We start from the raw sequence: 19,908 nt of genomic DNA, 5'->3' as shown, positions 1-19,908 counted from the left end.
GTAAATGTGTAAATCCCGCTCTGGAGGGTAGACCATGGTTTGGAACAGAAACAGCGACAACCTGTTTCACATGAAGTTTTATTTTTTTAATCTTATAAGGATAGACTTACATAATAATTATAAAAATTACTTACAGAATTAAGTAACAGGTTTTAAAATGTGTTTATACTTCTAAATGCAAATAAAATGAACTATCTACAATGTTTAGAAAAAAAAATTGCGGTCCAGTAGAAGCCATTTACCTATACGTGAAGGAGAACATGAAATCTGAACTATACATGTATCTGCGACAATCATCAAATTGCACTGTTCTGTTTTTTTTGTTTTTATTTTTTTACAAAATAATCAAAGAGCAACAGCATCTCAAAGGGATCATATTTGGAAATCCTGCAGCGTGTTGTGCACTCAATGGGAAACCCCCATGATTTTCTCCAATTTGATATGTACAAGGCTGAATATCAGATATGTGTGGCGTGAGCGATGAGTGTGATGTATGTGCGCTGGTTTGCCTGTTTTTTGTTGTTGTTGTTCATATTCTTTTGCCATAACAACATTTTTTCCCATATCAACAATTAAAAAGATATGATCCCTCAAATGCTGTGTAACACTGGTACCTTGCCCTTCAAGTTGGCACTCCACATAGAACACCAGTGCATTTGATCCGATAGAGCATAGTAGAAAATAAAATACTTCCTCTTTTTTTAAGAAATGGGGAAAATAAAATAATAATAATAATAATAACAATAAAAAAAAACAGGAAATTCACAATTAGCAACACAACAAACTTTCATTTAGGGAACGAATAACTGAAATTAAAAGACGGGTACACATGCATCACACTAACATACAGTTACAACTCTACTCATATCATGCAAAAAGAATGGCCTAGCGTTCGTGTTTTTGTTTTTTTGTTAGATTTTTTTGTCTCATTTTCTTTGTTTCGATTTCCCACGTCGACCTGACATCAAACACGGTACAATACTACATTAGGTAAATGTAAAGAAAAGGCCAATCCGTCGAACATGTCTTTTTCTGAATGTCCGTTTGCATAATGACACGTCCATATGCCACTGATAAGACAGAATCCTACTTTAAAAAAACAAAACAAAACCAAAAACGGTAAGTATATGGTAGCTGCAACAGATACTGAGGGTGCATACAGTTTTGTTACAAGGCCCGCAGCCCGCAGTCTTCTAATAGCTAATAGCACATGACGAGTCCCGAGCGAGCTGCATCCAAAGATGATGGTTCCCCCTCAGCCAAACTGTGTAAGAATCACACCGGTTTAATCGACGACGGTTCGGTCATTCTACTTCTTCTTTTTTTTTTGGTAAGTTTAGCAGGGCCGCCTGCCTTAAGGTCTTAGGGTCAATACTGGGAGAAAGGAACATGGAAAACGAAGCGACATCAGTTTACCACCGTCTGCAGGGCTGCTGTGCATATGGGAAGCAAGTCTTAATAGCGGTGAGGTTAGCTAGCGTCAGGCGTTCCCTTCAGAGGCCGATCTTCTACACGCAGCTGAGCGCTGCTGCAAAGAAAAAGGAGGGGCGAGCTGTAGTGGGCCGAACACTCATGAACGAGGAGTGTGAGGTAATGAAAAACACATGTGGCTGCAGCAGTGTGTGCGTATGTCTGTGTGAGTGTGTTACTTTAAACATTAGAACATTCCTAAAGGGGGCCCTCAGGTCAGTCTTCTATGTAGAGATCTGGTGGGATTGGGAACGCACAAAACATTAAAATATCGGAACCAGACAGTCAAACAGCGAGGCACGCACATTTACACATTAAAGTGAGGAGTAAAAAAAAGCAAATCTCAAAAGGCTGATCGTGTAAGAAGCAACGTTAGTCATCGTATAAGAGCAGAGTGGGCTGGGAAGATTGCGATTCACTTCCTGAATACTTTTCAATCATTATTGCAGCAATTTCCTTTGTTACTCTCCTTTGTCAGGATAGTTTGTTTGGCAAAATCTGCGGCCAATTTTTCCAAACGTGTTCTCTGGAAAATGGCAGGACAATACTAAAATAAAATTTCAGCTACTTTTGTTTAGGGAATATATCATGTTGAACAGAGTTATCCCTTCATCTGTGGAAAAAAAACAAAAAAACCCTAATTTGTTGAAATTTGTTGCAATTTCCCCACCTTGCTCTCTTGAAAATGGCAGATCGGAAGGAGAAGTCAACCCTCACAACTCTTTGTGGTATTGGACGAAATTTTTAAACTTAAGAACAAACAAAAAAAATAATGCAAAATACACTTTAAAATAACATTTTAAGACAATTTTGGAAAATCATCCATGTGTTTCGCTACATGGTGAAAGTAAGTACAAATTGCAAATACGCTCAAAACACCATTAAGTACATAAGCTATAGCTGAGCAATAGCAGGATTCCACACAAGACAAGTACATAAGGAATTCAGTCAAAGCTTAAAAATGCTCATTTCTAAACAGCTTTTAAATAAGTGACTGAATTTGATCTCACATGTTCCAGAGAAATAAGATAAAATCAAGTGCTCCAATCTTTTCGTAGAGGTCAAATAACATTAGTGCTTCAGATAAGTCATCAATAAGCTGCATTGGAATTTTGTCGTGTTCTAAAAATAAGAAATTTGTTGGAAAAAAAAAAAGAAGCAAGAAGCTGGTATGCACACTACAAATATAGGCACCATCTAACAAACAGATGATGAGTACAATTCATAGCAAATGTGAGACAGTTTCAACAGAGTAACTGAGCTAGACATCCCCACTGCTGGGTTGAACTTCAGCAAAGCAGAAGATGAAAAAAGAAACGACAAATCCCAAAACTAAACATAACGTGTATTTGGGTGACATGTAAAGGCTGAGCTCCACATGGAGCCGTAACAGTCACGCTTAAGCAGTTTTCTGTCAGTCGTTCGACAGCACCATGCATCCTAATTCATAATGGGGAATATGAGAACTGATTCCGGGGCCTGTTTTTTCCCCTCCCCTCCAGCTTCCCCTTACTTTCACTAGTGGAAATGATGTTCGCTCGTCATCTCTAACCGACAGGTATGAACAATACTTAAAAGACAACCATTTGAATATTTAAGCTACTTTTGTTTAGGGATTATCATGTCGAACACAGCTATCCCTTCATCTGGAAACAAACAAACAAACAAAAACAAAAGAACGAAACAATAAAAAGACACTTAACTAGTGGCAATCCAAGGCTCCAGTGAAATATCCATCGTTACGTCTCCACAAGATGGTGCGAGAAACGTTCCACGATAACTTTTGGCAGAGTTTGTGGATCACATCCGAAGTCAGTCTCCTCCACCGCTACCTCCACTTCCTTCCTCGCTCTCGTCGTGCCGCCTATGATGTTTTCACCAAGTCGTACACGTAAATGTGAAAGTCGTCATCGAACTTGATGAAATAAACGGAGGGCTTAGCCTCCACCTGGTGGATGACCATGCCAGTCCGTTTCGAGCCATCCTCTTTGGCGTACTCCACCTGCTTCCCGACGAGGCTGTCCACTACCTCTCCGGGCTCCCGCTCCGCTGGGGGAGAGTCATCTGCAACATGTCAGGAGAAATGTTTTGTTTAGGGAAGTCAGAGCAAGGAAGGCTGCAAATGTGTAGTCCCAAATTGTGGAATCCCAAACTTCACTACTTTCAGTACCCTCAGTTCTTTATTTCAGACATGTTAATTAACCCCTAACGCAGCCAGGCTTATTACAAAGTCTATTACTCAGTAACTACGGGGACTTCTGTACAAACTAGGGGTCTATTCTTTGGTAATAGAAGTTTGTAATAGCTTTCCGCCAGCAGGCTATTGGCTGTTTTAAGGGTTAAGCTATAAAATGCAATTTTGGGTATTGTGACAACCCCTAGTTCTAATTAAGGCTAAGTAACATTTTCAATACTGATACCAACCGCTTATGTTCTGTGTTGCACTGTTGGTCCTCCTTCAAAAGAAAATCCAGCAGAACTAAAACAGAGCTGTTAAACGGGCCAATTCCAAAACCTCCAAACTCTTACATCACAGTCTTATCTTATATATCTTATATAGCACATTTACACCCCAAATTTTACAAACACTCAGCTAGGGGTGGGTAATATGATATTGTATCATATCATGATAAATTCTGTTATCATGATGCACAGTATACTTTTCTAAGCATATTGAGGATAATGTCAATGTTTACAGACCACTAATACAACTCTATCATCACAAACTATGTAATTTTTATTTAAAATTTTTATTTAAAATCACTGTACTCAGTATGGAGAGTAATTCAATTGTAGTTTTAAAGATTCTGTTGACACTGATTCCTTTGATCTATAATGTGTATTGTGATCCTTTTTGTCTAGTGTGAAAATGTATTTCAATATCATAATTTATTATTTTTACCATATCACTCACCCCTACACCCAGCTCACAAACTTTTTAGCCTTTCAGGGCTAAACACAATGGCTACTTAAGAAGAATATGGAAGTAATGATAAAAATGCTAATAGCTACCATCAGGCTGACCGTATAAGGAGAAGGGCCAACAGGAGGAAGCGCTGTTGAACTTATCAGCATGGGGAAATGTTGTGCGCCACTGGAAAGCTAACACCGCCAAACGACAACAACCGCTACTATATCCACACTGGAATGTCCATAATGTCCTTTTCACAGCTATGCTATGCTAGGCCAGGATATGCTATATGGTTAATGTGAGCCATCCCCATGACATAAACCAACCAATGGAAGAAGAGTGTATTATTTTCTTTAACAAGCCAACAAAAGAAAAACGCGAAAAAATAATGGGGTTGTAAAACTGCATCTCAACATTCGGCACCCTAACCGATATCTGATAAATCCATTCTATGGCACATTAACCCCTTAAAAAGCCTATGGACCACCAGTGTGCTGAAAACTTCTTTTACCAAAGGTTAGCCCCCCCAATTTGTACAGACGGCCCTGTAGTTATCGCGTAATACACATTTGTGTGTTCTAAGCCCTGCTGTGTTAAGGGGTTAAACTGCAATCAGAAAGTGGGGATGGTTTAGAGATGTGTGATGTGCTGAAAGTAAAATTTTCTAGTCATTAAACACGTCAAACTTACTTGAATCCGGCATGATCCTCAGGTCTCCGTCCTTGTAGTCATCAAGGAGCTGATACATGTAGAGGACAGGGTCTTTTTCATAAGTGATATAAAACCATGTGTTCATGATTGGGGCTCGGGCCAGCACCATGCCCCGCCACTCGTCTTTCGAGCCCTCTTCAGTCTCAAACATATGCTCAACTGCCTTGCCTATCATAGTGTCGGCCAGGTGGGCGTCGCTGATGCGTGTGGAAGCTGATGGGTGAAAGGAACAGGAGACATTTGTGGGGGAACGTCTGCAGTAACGGCAAGAAAAATAAGCAAAGCAAGCAAAGTGTGAAAAGAGGCCACAAACAGGACTTACCTAGTCGATCTGGCAGGACTTCCAGCCCCTGTACTCGCTCGTCCTTATGCAGCTCCAGCCCATAAACGCAGTCAAACCCATCGTACTTGATAAGGTACAGCGATGGGTTGACGGGAACTTGGTCTAGCACTGTGCCCTTCCACTGCGATGCTGCTCCACTGCCCTCCTTCCAGATGTGCTGAATGCGGCAACCCACTATGTTCCGCCGAGGCTGGGACACCTTGGTGGGCCCGACGCTGCTTTTGTGTTTTCTGCAAGAATAAGCAGCAACCGTACAGACTATATTCAGACCACGCTGTGCAACTAAGCTCCTGAAAATCCAATGTGACCTTGAGAGATGCTGCTGACTGCTATAAAAATAGGAAATTCTTAATAGTCAGGGTCGAATATCACATCAAATCCTACACAAATCTTCAACAACACTAGGTCTGTCGCGATAATTAACTTGTGAACGTATTGTACAATATATGGACTTGATTGTTTTTCCTGACCTCTGTATTGCCCATTCTGTTTACTTTTGTGTAAGAATGGACATCACAAATATGGTATTCAGTGAAGTTAAGGATTACAGCAACTCTGTGCGAGGCTCCTCGATCTGTATCGTAGACAGGGCGATCCAGTCTGAAGACAATTGGCAACTTCTAGCAGCCTCCAAAACAAACTGATATGTACCTGATACATTGTTTTTTGTTTTTGCCTTTTGACAGGCAGCACGAATTGCCAAAAAACATACTTCTCCCAAACTATTATTCATTAAAAGTACATTGCTTTTTACAGGGGTGTAGTTTTATATCAGGCTATTATGCAATTATATTATCACCAATTCGGCAGCGCAAAATGCTGACTACAATCAAATCAAAATAAGTATTTATGGGACAATACTAATATTGCAATAGTTCGAACTAAACTAATAGCACAGTAACTTGTACTGTTCATGTCTTTTTTGACCATACTGAGTAAAGAGCCACAGTGCAAGCTAGAAAAAGTAAGTGAACCCGTTGGAGTTAGCTAGATTTCTGCATTGAGTACTAATAAAGAGGGGCCTGATCATTATTTCTCATTAAGTCACAAATATATATACGTATATGTATATATACATACACATACACACACAATCTAACTAAATTAATAACATACAGAGCTGTACTGTTCATGTGTTTTATCAAGTACATGTAAGTAAAGCAAACATTCACAGAGCAGGGTAGAAAAAGTAAGTGCATCCCTTGGAATTAACATGAACTATTATTCATTAAAACTATTATTTTTTAATGAAAAATAATATTATTTTTAATATTATAAAATAATAAAAGAATATTATTTATATAGTATTATTTTAAAAATAATATTATTTATAATATTAATATATTAATAAATATAATATATTATATTTTAATGAAACTATTATTCATTAAAAGTACATTGCTTTTTACAGGGGTGTAGTTTTCATATCATTACCTAGGTTTGGAAACTTACTTGTGTGAATTCTTCTTCTTCATCATATTTGCAGAGACTCCAGCGTGTCCTTGGGTACATGTAACAAAAAAAAATATGACAAAACATTTCCAGTAAACGTGGTTGCATATTAAAACCCTAATATCCCAATATATAAAACCCCAATATCAAAACACTCCAACCAAGTTTACCTGCATCAGCTCTGGATCTCTGGCCCGCGTTCTTCCCGAATGGGGTCTTCATTCATCTGGATGTAGGGGAGCAGCTTGGCTGCCAGACTAGGGTGAAAATATCAATTGTACCCTTTCTGATGAAAGAAAGAGCAAAGGGGGGGGAGGGGTTAAATAAAAGGGGGGTCTTCTACAGTGTGGGAAAACGAGGGCATATAATCCAGTGGTACAACACCAACAGACAGGAATCTGAGATTGGTCTGAAAGAGTTGAAAGCTGGTTGTCAGCAGCCCACTTAGGGCTCTGGAAGTTGGTGGCTGTCCAGTCTTTTACTTTTGGAGAAGGGCTTTATAAACCTAGAAGGTAAAAAGAAAAGAAGACTTATGATTATGATTATTATTATTATTATTATTAGTAGTAGTAGTAGTAGTAGTATTACTATTATTATTATTATTATTATCAATCAATCAAACTGAGAATGGAAGGACAACTGATATTCATTGCTAGCGGTATCATTCACCTGGGTAATTTAAGTATATTAATGCTTTAATAGATCACTGCTCCATTAAAGTTAAGAGAACCCTTTTGGAATTAGCAGGATTTCTGCATTGATTATCAAAGTCACAGTTATACATAAATACAATTTAACTAAACTAATAACACAAACAGTTGTACTGTTCATGTCTTCTATTGAGCACACTGTGTAAACACCCACAGTGCAGGCTAGAAAAAGTAAGTGAACCCGTTGGAGTTAGCTAGATTCCTGCACTGATTCCTTATAAACAGTGGTCTGGTCATAACATAAGTCACATTTATAGACATCTAACTTAACTAATAACACACACACACACACACACACAGTTGTACTGTTCAGGTCTTCTATCGAGCATGTTGAGTAAACATCCACAGTGCACAATGCACCCCAAACTCAAACAAGTGAGTGGACCCTGATTTCTGCATTGCTTACTAGTCAGAATATGGTCTGATCATTATCCAACTCACAATTACAGTCAAACACAAACTCAAACTAAACTAATAACATAAAAACAGTTGTACTGTACAGGCCTTTACATGGAGTAAACAGTTCACAGAGCAGTAAACCTCTATGACCTTTCCAATCAAAATTGTTAGATTTATACTATGGATTTTACGGCTAAGTTGCTCATGAAATGAAGGCACACAAAGAGTTTACGGTTTACTGACAAATATCTTCTTTACAAAGATTGTTTAGTGTGAACCATTCTTCAATACAAACAACTTACAGAAGATTTCAGATAACATGTTGTAGAGATGCATTATTAATAAAAAGGCCAAAAAAGCTATTGCTAAAGACCTGTGTGTACATTAATCCACAATTACACAATTACAATTACAAAAACAACAAAAAACAAAAACAAATCATCACCAAAGCATACAAGCAAACCAACTAAATAAATGATTTTAATATTTTAGTTCACAGTCAGTGGAGTCTTGACCTTAAGCCTATCGAGATGCTGTGGCATGGCATAAATAGGGCTTTGCACGCAAGGCTGCCCAGAAATACTGAGGAGCTGAAACACATTTGCAGTAAGCAATGGTACTAAATGGTACCTCCTCAGCATTGTGTAAATCTTTGCAAATTTGTAGCTACAGAAAATATTTGGTACGGGTGACTGCTGCTAAAGATTGATCTACTGGTTATTAAATTCAGGATTCACTTACTTTTTCTAGCCTGCACTATGGATGCTTACTTAATGTGCTCAAAAGAAGACATGAACAGTACAACGTTAGTTAGATTGTGCTTGTCTATACTACTGACTTTGACAACAATTTTGTTAGTAATCAATTCAGAGATCCAGGTAATTGCAAAGAGTTTACTTACTTCACATATTATTATTCTCTTTAGCTCATTATTTTATACATTATGCTTAAACCGATGCCCCTGGTTAGAACTCCTAACTCTTTCATATATTGATGATTGATATTGAGAGTGACAATTTTCAAACAGCTCAGAAAACTTGGATTTGAGAAGAAATTGGATCAAATACACATTGACATGAGACATACATTATTTAGTCAGCTAGGATGGAGCTGTTGCGCAACACATCATGATCGCTCTACACGCAAAGGCAGCCAGCCGATGGCTAGCACGGCGTTAACCTTTAACTGCTGCAAGTCGGACAATACAGACAGCCAAAGCCCACAGTTTGCTTTGCTGGATAATCAAAACTGAATTAGTTGTAGGAGAGAAAGAGAATATTGAGTACAGCTGCAGAACATTATGTATTATGAGTTAACTCGAGCAGACAGCCTTCCTCTGAACCGTTAAACATCAAGAGACTTGTAGTTCAAGCTGGCTGAGACAATCTGGTGTATATGTATGTATGCATATATACATATATATATATGGTTTTAATACAGACTGCATCTTAAATCAGCAAAAAAATATGTGCCAGACATTAATGTCTAAAGAGAACACTGTCACTGGGCCAATCTGCTCACACCAAATGAACACATTTGATGGAGGAAATTGAAAATGATATGCATAATATGCATAGTCATGGCCCCAGTCTCAATTCCAACTCTTCAGTTCGGTGAAAATCCTGTATCCACTGAATTTAACTTCAGAATCTGACCAGCACCAAATGATATGGTTATAATCAGCTACAATGGATATCAGAAATTCAGAAGCACAGACTGAACTCATATATCCTTTCGTAAGATAGTGGTGTCGCTCCTTCTGCATCACTTAACTTCATAATTAGCTCAATCATAATCAAGTATGAAATTACAGGTATAGTGGCATGCAAAAGGTGATCATCGTCCCCAGTCAAAAGAAGATGATCTGTTCTCCAAAAACATTTTAAGCCACATTATTGTTATTTTTGTTTTGTACAATTTTACACTGAAAAAAAGGAAAGCTGCAAAACGAAGTCTGGGCGCCCCAGGGGATCTCTGATAACTTTGACCAAGGTCTCAGACCTTAATTAGCTAGTTAGAGACATGGCTTGTTCACAGTCGTCATTAAGAAAGAAAATGAACTGGGTGCGTCCCAACTGCGTACTATTAGTTATACTAACAACTGTTTTTTTTTTTGAGTATGTAACATTGGTTTTCAAGTGTGGTTACGGTGAACAGTAATATTCCCCAATCCAGTGCACAATGGAACGGGAAAAATGACAAAACAAACCCCATGAATGTTGGATACTTTGCGCAAGTACAGCGGCGACAGCATCAGAAATCTTGCAGTTGCATATATTGCTTCACAAATCACTTCCTGTTAGTTCAAATCAGGTTAGTGCGCAAATATTCTGTGTACGAACCTGCCAATCTCGCACTATTAAGATTAGTATAATAGTATTTACTTTGTAGTATTAGTGTGTAGTAGTCAAATTGGGACACTCAGCTTCTGACTCCTTAAACCTTGTCCCAACAATCAGCAGCCATGGTCTCCTCTAAGCAGGAGGACAATAAAATAACTGATGCCCACAAAGCAGGAGAAGGCTATCGGAAGACAGCAACGTACTTCGTAATTTTTTTTCGAAACGGCAGTTAAGAGAAACAGTGGAGGTCAAGTTAACGTCTGGAAGACTAGAGAGAACTGCTCGTAAGATTGCTAGAAAGGCAGATCAAAAGACTTTTTAAAAGATTTAGCAGACTCTGGCATGGAGGTGCACTGTCCTACTGTGCAGCGACACCTGCACAAATATAATCTCCATGGAAAAGAGTCATAGGGGACAATATCACGCCGTATAATAAATAGATACATAAATAAAGAGGATGGCTTTTACAGCAGGATAATGAGCCTAAATCTACAATAGACTACCTAAAGAGGCCCATGCTAAAGGTTGTGCCTTGACCCTCACAGTCCTCCTACCAAAACATCACTGCAGATCTGTGGATAGACCTCAAAAGAGCAGTGCAGCAAGTTGACCCAAGAATCTCACCGAACTGGACGCCCTTTGCAGGACGAAGAAGTGAAAATCCCCCAAACAAGAACTGGTAGACTTAAGTCCTTCCAAAGTACTGACCATGGAGGATGTCGAGATGTGGGCCCTTTTCATTTTTTGTCATTTTAAAACAGTAAAAGATCTAAAAATAGAAATAATCAATATAAATAATTCTGCCTAAAATATTAAAGTAAGAAAATATCGATACACTGGTGCATTGCTATGCAATGTTCTGCAACATTATAGCGATTCTCGCTATAGCAAGATGTAAATACTGGTGGCAGACAGTAGTTCACTTTGTGTTGTGTTTAGACCCTGACCGCCAGATAGCAGTGTTGGACTATCTCTTTAGATCCCACTGTTCTATTCACAGTAACAGAACTTTTGAGCAGGGGTGCCTGAACTTTTGCATGCCTCCGTGTATCATTTGTCATCTGTATGCAAAAGACTGGACGTTTGTTCAGGAAAGGAAGAAACCTTGGAAAACAACAGAGGATATGGTTTTGGATAAGGTTTGCTATGTGATGCCGTGGGACTTTAGTTAAACTGAAAATGAGTGAGGCACTTCTTTGATTTTCATGCTACTTAATCTCCGTTCAAAACCCGGGCTGAGCAAAATCACGCCTGCATGCTAATGGTCATAGCTAATTGATCAGTGAGAAAAGGCTCATGCATTATTCCCTCAGATGTCCGCCGAGAGGAGAGGCTAAATAAAGCGTATGACAACCGGAACACCCCAGCAGAGTCAGGAGCTTAAACTTCGGCCTGGGATAAGATCATAAGTGGAGCAACTTGTAGCTTGTACCTTTTTTAATAAAAGCCCTTTCAGCGACCCTTATGGCTGCTAATGCGAGTCTTAAACCCTTATGAATACGTAGGATAAATATAACTCTATCACACCCTAGTCAGTTACACTGAAATCAGCACACCTCAAAATTAGAGGGGTAGGAAAATAGATATATCAAAGAATCGTGATATTACGTTTTGCGATACTGAATTGTTATGAATAGTTTAGATGTAAAGATTGGTGGGAAACAGTGGTTCATTTAGTGCTGTGTTTAAACCCCGACCACTAGATTGCAGTGTAGGACTCACAGCCCACTGTTCTGATTGGATAAAAAAAAAATGTTTGCAGTTTAGGCATATGATGGTGTTTTTTTAGACTACATTCCTAAAAATAAAGGTGCTACAAAGGTTATTTAAATGATGACACAGAAGAAGCACATGTGGTTCCCTAAGGAACCCTGTTTGTAATAGAGATGTAAGAGTCTGAAGAACCGCAAAAAAAAGACCCCAAAAGCTTGTTTCTTTATGTTCTTTATCTCAAAATGGTTCTTTATGGAACTAAAGTGGTTCTTCTATGGCTTAGAACCTGTAGCACCTTTATTTTAGTTTTTTTTATAGTATATGACAGTTACAAAAAATCGGCCACCATGCTACATAAACCTATATCGCAATATATTAAATCGTAACCCGTATCGTGGTACGTTTCGCTAATTAATAGTCCTACTCAAATTACTCCAACAAAATTCCAACAGCTGAGAAGAATTTCTTTGTACAACCAGCTGGACTCGAGGAAAAATAGGGTTGTATGATGACAGTGGCAATATACCAGTATCAGCAGATAACTCGCAAAGAAATATACTAAACCGATATCTAGATCTGATCAACTCAAACCAGGACTGGGCAATTAATCAAAAAATGTATCAAAACCAACATTCAAAACCTCTAATCGACAGAATCTTGTCCATATCGATTATTTTGATTGAATAACATTCTACAGTGGTTGGTGTGGCGCAACAGATAACACCACTACCTGCCACTGGGTTACATCACCATGTGGGAGACCAGGGTTTGATTCCCGGTCAGGGTGACTATACTGCGCTACACCAATAAGAGTCCTTGGGCAAGACTCCTAACACTACACTGACCCACCTCTGTAATACGGGTAACCTTGTAAGTCGCTCTGGATAAGAGCGTCAGCTAAATGCCATAAATGTAAATGTAAATGTAGTCACATGGCTCAGAGAGATGGACGGTATGGTGGATAACTCAAACACCAAGTCTACTGAGCAACTCAAGCAGCTTATATGATCGTTCACAAATCGTAACTGATGTCAACTAACTCGAACTAATATCTGATGATACATCTGAAGAGCTTCGTCCCAAACCGCATTATGGTGTATGCCATGTACAGTATTTGGATGAAGCTCTTAGCCGTAGCGACTCACGTTTGAGTTAAGTTACACAGGTAGCAGAAGGTAGAGGTAGGAGGACACTAAATGGAGTACTGTGGTGTACTTGCCGAGCCGGGGAACTGAATCCAAGACTACCACAGGAAAGATGGTGCTGTTGCCCACTTTGCTACACCAACCACATATTACATACAAAATCAATAAAAGAAAAGAAAAAATTGTTGCTGTCACTCAAAAATCAAAAAAAGTGTCAACTTTACAGGAGAAGGAACAGCTAAACGTTCAATGGAGGTCAACGTAGGAAGATTCTGTCCCGCGTAATTTTGTACGATTTCTAATGGCAACTTGAGCACATGCAACTGGCCAGGTTTAGCATGCAGACATAGGCTTCCACATGTACGAATTTACCCAGTTCAGCAGCAACAACATGGTTGTATGCGTTATCAGTTATCCGTAGCTGAAGCTAATCTTTCTCAGTGATCTGCCGTTCCTCTGCTACAGTCTTCAACAGCTCAGCCATATCTGCACCCATGTGACTCTCAGCCGCTAGCTGTCACTCATAGGTGTTAAAATGCACAGGTGACCCAAGATATCTGAGATGGGACGCTCCTGTAGCTCAGCTCCAAAGTGCACGACATAACGCTAAAGCCCTGGTTCTTGACGGCTGAATATGGACACAAATCTTTCAGTCTGGAATTCGCTTTGCTCTTTCAGAGTTGGATGGAAGCTCTGACATCGCTTTCTCCAGAAAACACCTGGTTGTAGTTGCTGCCAATCAGAGCCAAAGTGCTTCCATACGCTAGCTTACAGACAGTGCTGGTGAATGTCTCGCTCAGTCATCTTGTATCTCTGTTAGGTGCACCCCTCAGACTGTCCGGCGTTGCACTTCTGCACTTCCAAGTTCTGCCTTTTGCGTTTGGTCAATGTTACAATATCAATTAGCATTCAGTAAATCAATTTTTGACATTTCTGAATCGACTCAGATTCATCCGCTGCCACATCAAGATGCATCGAGAATCAAATATTTCGCCCCTGCTCCTTTTATTAGCCTAAAGTGGCCACACTGGCAAATTAGCTATCTTGCTACCTACCTGCTGATACACAGTAGTTTAGTAGCTTAGCTGGTGAAACGTACCCAGCTCACATTCACAGTTAGTTCTGATTAGTTCTGATACACATACGAGTGTGAAAGCTAGCTGTTATCTGTGAAACAAATCATCTTAAATAACAGCAATCAGCTTCAATGAACGCTACAAGTCTAGTCTTTAATATCCCAGAAGAGGCTAGTCTGGGATACGATGCTAAATTCTTTTCTAAAATATGTTTTAGAAAAGTTAGTGTATCAGCATCCACACATTCGGTATGTACATGCTGGATGTCCCGTAACAGCGCATTCCCAGCCAAAGTAATCCATAACAGAGACCCAGTTTGTACAATTGTACAGTGTACTGTACTGTACCACAATTAGGAAGTTGTAGGAAGTTTATAATGTTAAACAATTAATATACATAAAAAATGAAAACATTAACATATTAATGAAGCAGCCATTCCTTACTACTGCTTTCAAAAAATAGAAACACAGCTGAGATGTATCGAAGTGAATTAAGAGTTTTGGGAATGGTCAGACAATCGATACCCAAGGTTAAACCATGCCATTGGCAAAAAAATGTGCTTTTGGTAAAAGACTCCACCCCAGCAAACACTCAACATTGTCACAATGTTGTCTGCTTTCTTACAACATTGCTACAACGTTGCCAACAGACGGTGATGTTTACGTTGTTGCAAAAAAGGTCGTCACAATACTATTGTTAAGTAACATTGCCAGGACAAGTTCCACGCCCAACATAGGCCCTATTGGGGCCCTACAAGGGGTTCTGTGGTAATTCCCTCTTTCCCAGGAGTTCCGTACTTTTTAACATTGTCACTACGTTGTCACAACCTCCTGCAATGTTGTCAGAGTACACAGTCACAACTTTCTGAAGAATCACATTTCAACAATGTGACAATGTAGAAAAACAATGTTGTCAGAACGTAACTGTGTTTGCTGGGATTACGGCTCAGTCGCCAAAACAATAGGTTATCATAACATTGTCACAACGTTAAAATAAGATAACTGTGTTTGCTGGGATTACAGCTCAGTTAACAAAACAATAGGGTGTCACAACGTTGTCAGAATGTAACTATGCTTGCTGGAATTACGGCTCAGTCACCGAAACAATAGGTTGTCACAACATTGTTAAAATGTTAAAACAACAACTGTGCTTGCTGGAATTACGGCTCAGTCGCCAAAACAACAGGTTATCATAACATTGTCACAACGTTAAAACAAGATAACTGTGTTTGCTGGGATTACAGCTCAGTTAACAAAACAATAGGGTGTCACAACGTTGTCAGAATGTAACTGTGTTTGCTGGAATTACGGCTCAGTCAACAAAACAATAGGTTGCTACAATGTTGCCACAGCGTAATCGTGTTTGCTGGGATTACGGCTCAGACACCCAAACAATAGATTATCACAACATTGTAACAATGTTCTCACAAAGTAATTGCTTTGCTGTGATTGCAGTTCAGTCACCGAAACAATACATTGTCACAATGTTGTCACAGCGTAATCGTGTTTGCTGGGATTATGGCGCAATCACCAAAACAATTGGTTGCTACAACGTTACCATGTCCGCTGGGATTACGGCTCAGTCACCAAAACAATAGGTTGCTACAACGTTGTAACAACGTTACCATGTTAGCTGGGATTACAGCTCAGACACCAAAACAATAGGTTGCTACAACGTTGTAACAACGTTATCATGTTAACTATGATTACAGCTCAGTCACCAAAACAACAGATTATCACAACGTCGTAACAATGTTGTCACTATGTAATCATGTTTGCTGCGATTACGGCTCTGTCACCGAAACAATAGGTTGTCATAACGTTGTCACAATGTTACCACGTTAGCTGGGATTACAGCTCAGTCACCAAAACAATAGGTTGCTACAATGCTGTCACAACGTTTCACGTTAGCTATGATTACAGCTCAGTAACCAAAACAACAGATTATCACAACGTCGTAACAATGTTGTCACAGCGTAATCGTGTTTGCTGCGATTATGGCTCAGTAATACGTTCACAACATTATCATGTTTGCTAGGATTACAGCCCAGACAATAGGTTCCAAAACGTTGTCACAACGTTTTCATGTTAGCTGGGATTCCAGCTCAGTCACCAAAACAATAGGTTGCTACAACGTTGTCACAACGTTATCATGTTAGCTATGATTACAGCTCAGTAACCAAAACAACAGATTATCACAACGTCGTAACAATGTTGTCACAGCGTAATCGTGTTTGCTGCGATTATGGCTCAGTCACCGAAACAATAGGTTGTCATAACGTTGTCACAATGTTACCACGTTAGCTGGGATTACAGCTCAGTCACCAAAACAACAGATTATCACAACGTCATAACAATGTTGCCACAGCGTAATCGTGTTTGCTGGGATTACGGCTCAGACACCAAAACGATAGGTTGCTATAACGTTGTCACAATGTTGTCACAACGTTGCCATGTTCGCTGGGATTACAGCTCAGTCACCCAAACAATAGATTATCACAACATTGTAACAATGTTCTCACAAAGTAATTGCTTTGCTGTGATTGCAGTTCAGTCACCGAAACAATACGTTGTCACAATGTTGTCACAGCGTAATCGTGTTTGCTGTGATTATGGCTCAATAATACGTTCACAACATTATCATGTTTGCTAGGATTACAGCTCAGACACCAAAACAATAGGTTGCTACAACCTTGTAACAACGTTATCATGTTAACTATGATTACAGCTCAGTCACCAAAACAACAGATTATCACAACGTCGTAACAATGTTGTCACTATGTAATCATGTTTGCTGCGATTACGGCTCTGTCACCGAAACAATAGGTTGTCATAACGTTGTCACAATGTTACCACGTTAGCTGGGATTACAGCTCAGTCACCAAAACAATAGGTTGCTACAATGTTGTCACAACGTTTCACGTTAGCTATGATTACAGCTCAGTAACCAAAACAACAGATTATCACAACGTCGTAACAATGTTGTCACAGCGTAATCGTGTTTGCTGCGATTATGGCTCAGTAATACGTTCACAACATTATCATGTTTGCTAGGATTACAGCCCAGACAGTAGGTTCCAAAACGTTGTCACAACGTTTTCATGTTAGCTGGGATTCCAGCTCAGTCAACAAAACAATAGGTTGCTACAACGTTGTCACAACGTTATCATGTTAGCTATGATTACAGCTCAGTAACCAAAACAACAGATTATCACAACGTCATAACAATGTTGTCACAGCGTAATCGTGTTTGCTGCGATTACGGCTCAGTCACCGAAACAATAGGTTGTCATAACGTTGTCACAATGTTACCACGTTAGCTGGGATTACAGCTCAGTCACCAAAACAACAGATTATCACAACGTCATAACAATGTTGTCACAGCGTAATCGTGTTTGCTGCAATTATGGCTCAGTAATACGTTCACAACATTATCATGTTTGCTAGGATTACAGCCCAGACAATAGGTTCCAAAACGTTGTCACAACGTTATCATGTTAGCTATGATTACAGCTCAGTCACCAAAACAACAGATTATCACAACGTCGTAACAATGTTGTCACAGCGTAATCGTGTTTGCTTGGATTACGGCTCTGTTAGCTACCAAAACAATACGTTGTCACAACGTTTCACGTTCGCTGGGATTACGGCTCAGACAAAACGTTAGCTAGCCTGCGCTAGGTGAGAGCGGTTGGGCCCACTCGTCAGCTCGCCTCGCCGCCGTCACTTAATTGACCAATTAATCTCGTAGAGGTGCCCTACAAAACGTCCAACAGACAAACGAACGAGCGCCCTTCCTCCAAACAAACCACGGGTCCCTTCCCGGATGATTCATCCCGGTGTCTGCAGCTGTGTTTCGGGGGTGCAATTTGACCTGAGGGCTGCTTTTCAGGCTGATGTTTCAGCCTGGCGAGGACGGCCAACAATGCAGCGAGATCACCTGAGCCTGATCTCCTTTCAGCGTCTGTGAGGGAGACGGAGGGAGACCCCTTAAATTGACAAGCCGCTACTTCACCGTCCTTAAGTGCTGCCTGCAAGCCTGGCTGTCTCATCAGGCAGGTCATGAGGAAACCTAACCAGGTGGCTAGCTAGCAGTGTGCATATGTGTTCAGTAGAGAAGAAGAGCCGTGAGCTGCGAAGGCAGAGCTAGTAGCCAGCCGTGCTAGCTCGGTCTGATGGCCCCCCTTTCGCAAATCATAGCTAATACACCATTAGCGTTCACTGTGTTCATTGACAAGAACCGCAAAAGCGGGGTCATGGGTTCGGCTGGCAAGCAGTAAAGCCCGCTGGGTCTCCCCACCTCTCCTATCATCCCTTCAACACCAAACACTCGCAGGTCAGCTAGCTAACGTAGGATAGCTGGCTAACGATGCACCAACGGCCACCCCAGTGGAGCTTAGCGACTGCAGAGGGTGTTATTATTCCAAGGGGACGTCAAGAAAACGCCGTACGCTCAAATCGGCCAAATGCCGTACGCGACAGCCCGCAGATACACCATCTATGGAGCTGAAAGCAGAGACATTTGCCTGCTAACCAGCAGCAGCACCAGCAGCAGCAGCAGCAGCGGCGGCGGCAGCAGCAGCAGCAGCAGCCGCGTCAGCCATGTTGCCTCACTGTTATTTACAATCCCCGCAGCAGAGCCAGAGCAGCAGAGCGGCCGCAGCCGAACAAAGGAGGGACTGTAATCCAGCCTTTCGCGTACGAGAAGCCCATTTCAAACGAAAGCAGGAAAGAAAAAAGCCATGTCTGCATCCAGCCTCCCGACAGCCTTACTGTTGTTAACGCTTCCCAAAAGAAATCCCTGTATTCTTGCCCGCGCAGTCTTGTGTTCATACTTCTCACGCAGCGCCAGACCTCTGTGTGTCAGACGTTATTTATCAGCTTACCCTCTTTTTTATTGGGAAACTGTTATAGGCATGCTATTGGGGGGGGGATTATTCCTCTGCTGTTCTCTGTCTCTCTCTCTCCCCCCGGTTCTCCGTTTGATGAGCAGAAGGCGGCCCTGCCTTCCCCTCCCCTCTCGCTCGGCGAAATAGTGCTCCACTGTTGGCCGCGATCTGGCGCAACGGGCCCAGCCTTCCTGCGAAATAGTGAGGCGGTGTACATTTTTTTCCATCGGCTCCAAACTTGAGGGCAAAATTGTGTGTTTTTGCGCAGACACTGCGACAGGGATGTGTGTGTGTGTGTGTGTTGTAACTTGGAAAAAATACTTCTTGCTTAATTCTGCAAAAGTCATTCACAGAGTATAGCTTCACTGAATGGAGCCAGTTCTGTTGTATACAGAAACACTGGGTTAGTCACTGTCCGCTCAGACTAGTGTGGACATGATTGACTGTGAAGATGCCATCCATTTAATATTGCATGTCATTTTGAAGATAAATCATCTCCTGTTTGACATCTGCAATGTCATGCAGTACAATTTAGTGTAGGACCACTTTCAGGCGTTGATCTAAGCTGGTCTGGGAAAGGGCAAGGTGGTTGGAAAGCTGGGCATCCAGGTGACAACATACCCTATTCTGGTAAACCAGATCAGCTCTTGACCAGCGTGGGGTATATTTTCATATTAGTGTGATGGACTAGCTGGTTTATCAGCACGACCAAACGGACCGAGCTGGTGTCGTCAAGCTGGTCATACTG

General features: G+C 40.7%; 1 protein-coding gene across 4 annotated transcripts; it reads right to left on the bottom strand.

Annotated features, from left to right (window-relative positions):
* Window positions 1-64: 64 nt before the first annotated feature.
* Window positions 65-19,283, bottom strand: LOC140536351 (spindlin-Z). 4 transcript variants are annotated; one of them, XM_072658085.1, is made up of 6 exons: window positions 19,158-19,283; window positions 7,058-7,392; window positions 6,888-6,936; window positions 5,415-5,665; window positions 5,072-5,305; window positions 65-3,534 (listed from the first exon to the last, which is right to left on the bottom strand). In XM_072658085.1, the coding sequence occupies exons 2-6, from the start codon at window positions 7,107-7,109 to the stop codon at window positions 3,335-3,337; spliced, it is 786 nt and encodes a 261-aa protein (XP_072514186.1). In that variant the 5' UTR covers window positions 7,110-7,392; window positions 19,158-19,283; the 3' UTR covers window positions 65-3,334. The 4 variants fall into 4 exon arrangements, with proteins under 4 accessions (XP_072514186.1, XP_072514188.1, XP_072514187.1 ...); XM_072658087.1 differs by having other exon boundaries at window positions 7,058-7,173; XM_072658086.1 differs by lacking the exon at window positions 19,158-19,283 and adding an exon at window positions 19,045-19,148.
* Between the last annotated feature and the right edge of the window lie 625 nt (window positions 19,284-19,908).

The sequence above is a fragment of the Salminus brasiliensis genome, chromosome 16, assembly GCF_030463535.1.
Source record: "Salminus brasiliensis chromosome 16, fSalBra1.hap2, whole genome shotgun sequence".
In the NCBI taxonomy this organism is placed as follows: domain Eukaryota; kingdom Metazoa; phylum Chordata; class Actinopteri; order Characiformes; family Bryconidae; genus Salminus; species Salminus brasiliensis.
The sequence above is the reverse complement of the archived record's forward strand: the minus strand, read 5'-3'. Positions and strand labels throughout refer to the sequence as shown.

Excerpts from the sequence above, each read along its gene's own strand:
- LOC140536351 (XM_072658085.1), bottom strand. The coding sequence starts at position 7,109 with ATGAAGACCCCATTCGGGAAGAACGCGGGCCAGAGATCCAGAGCTGAT. Across the intron at positions 6,937-7,057 it reads GAGATCCAGAGCTGATGCAG|GACACGCTGGAGTCTCTGCA; the intron begins GTAAACTTGGTT and ends CATGTACCCAAG. Across the intron at positions 5,666-6,887 it reads AAGAAGAAGAATTCACACAA|AAAACACAAAAGCAGCGTCG; the intron begins GTAAGTTTCCAA and ends TTATTCTTGCAG.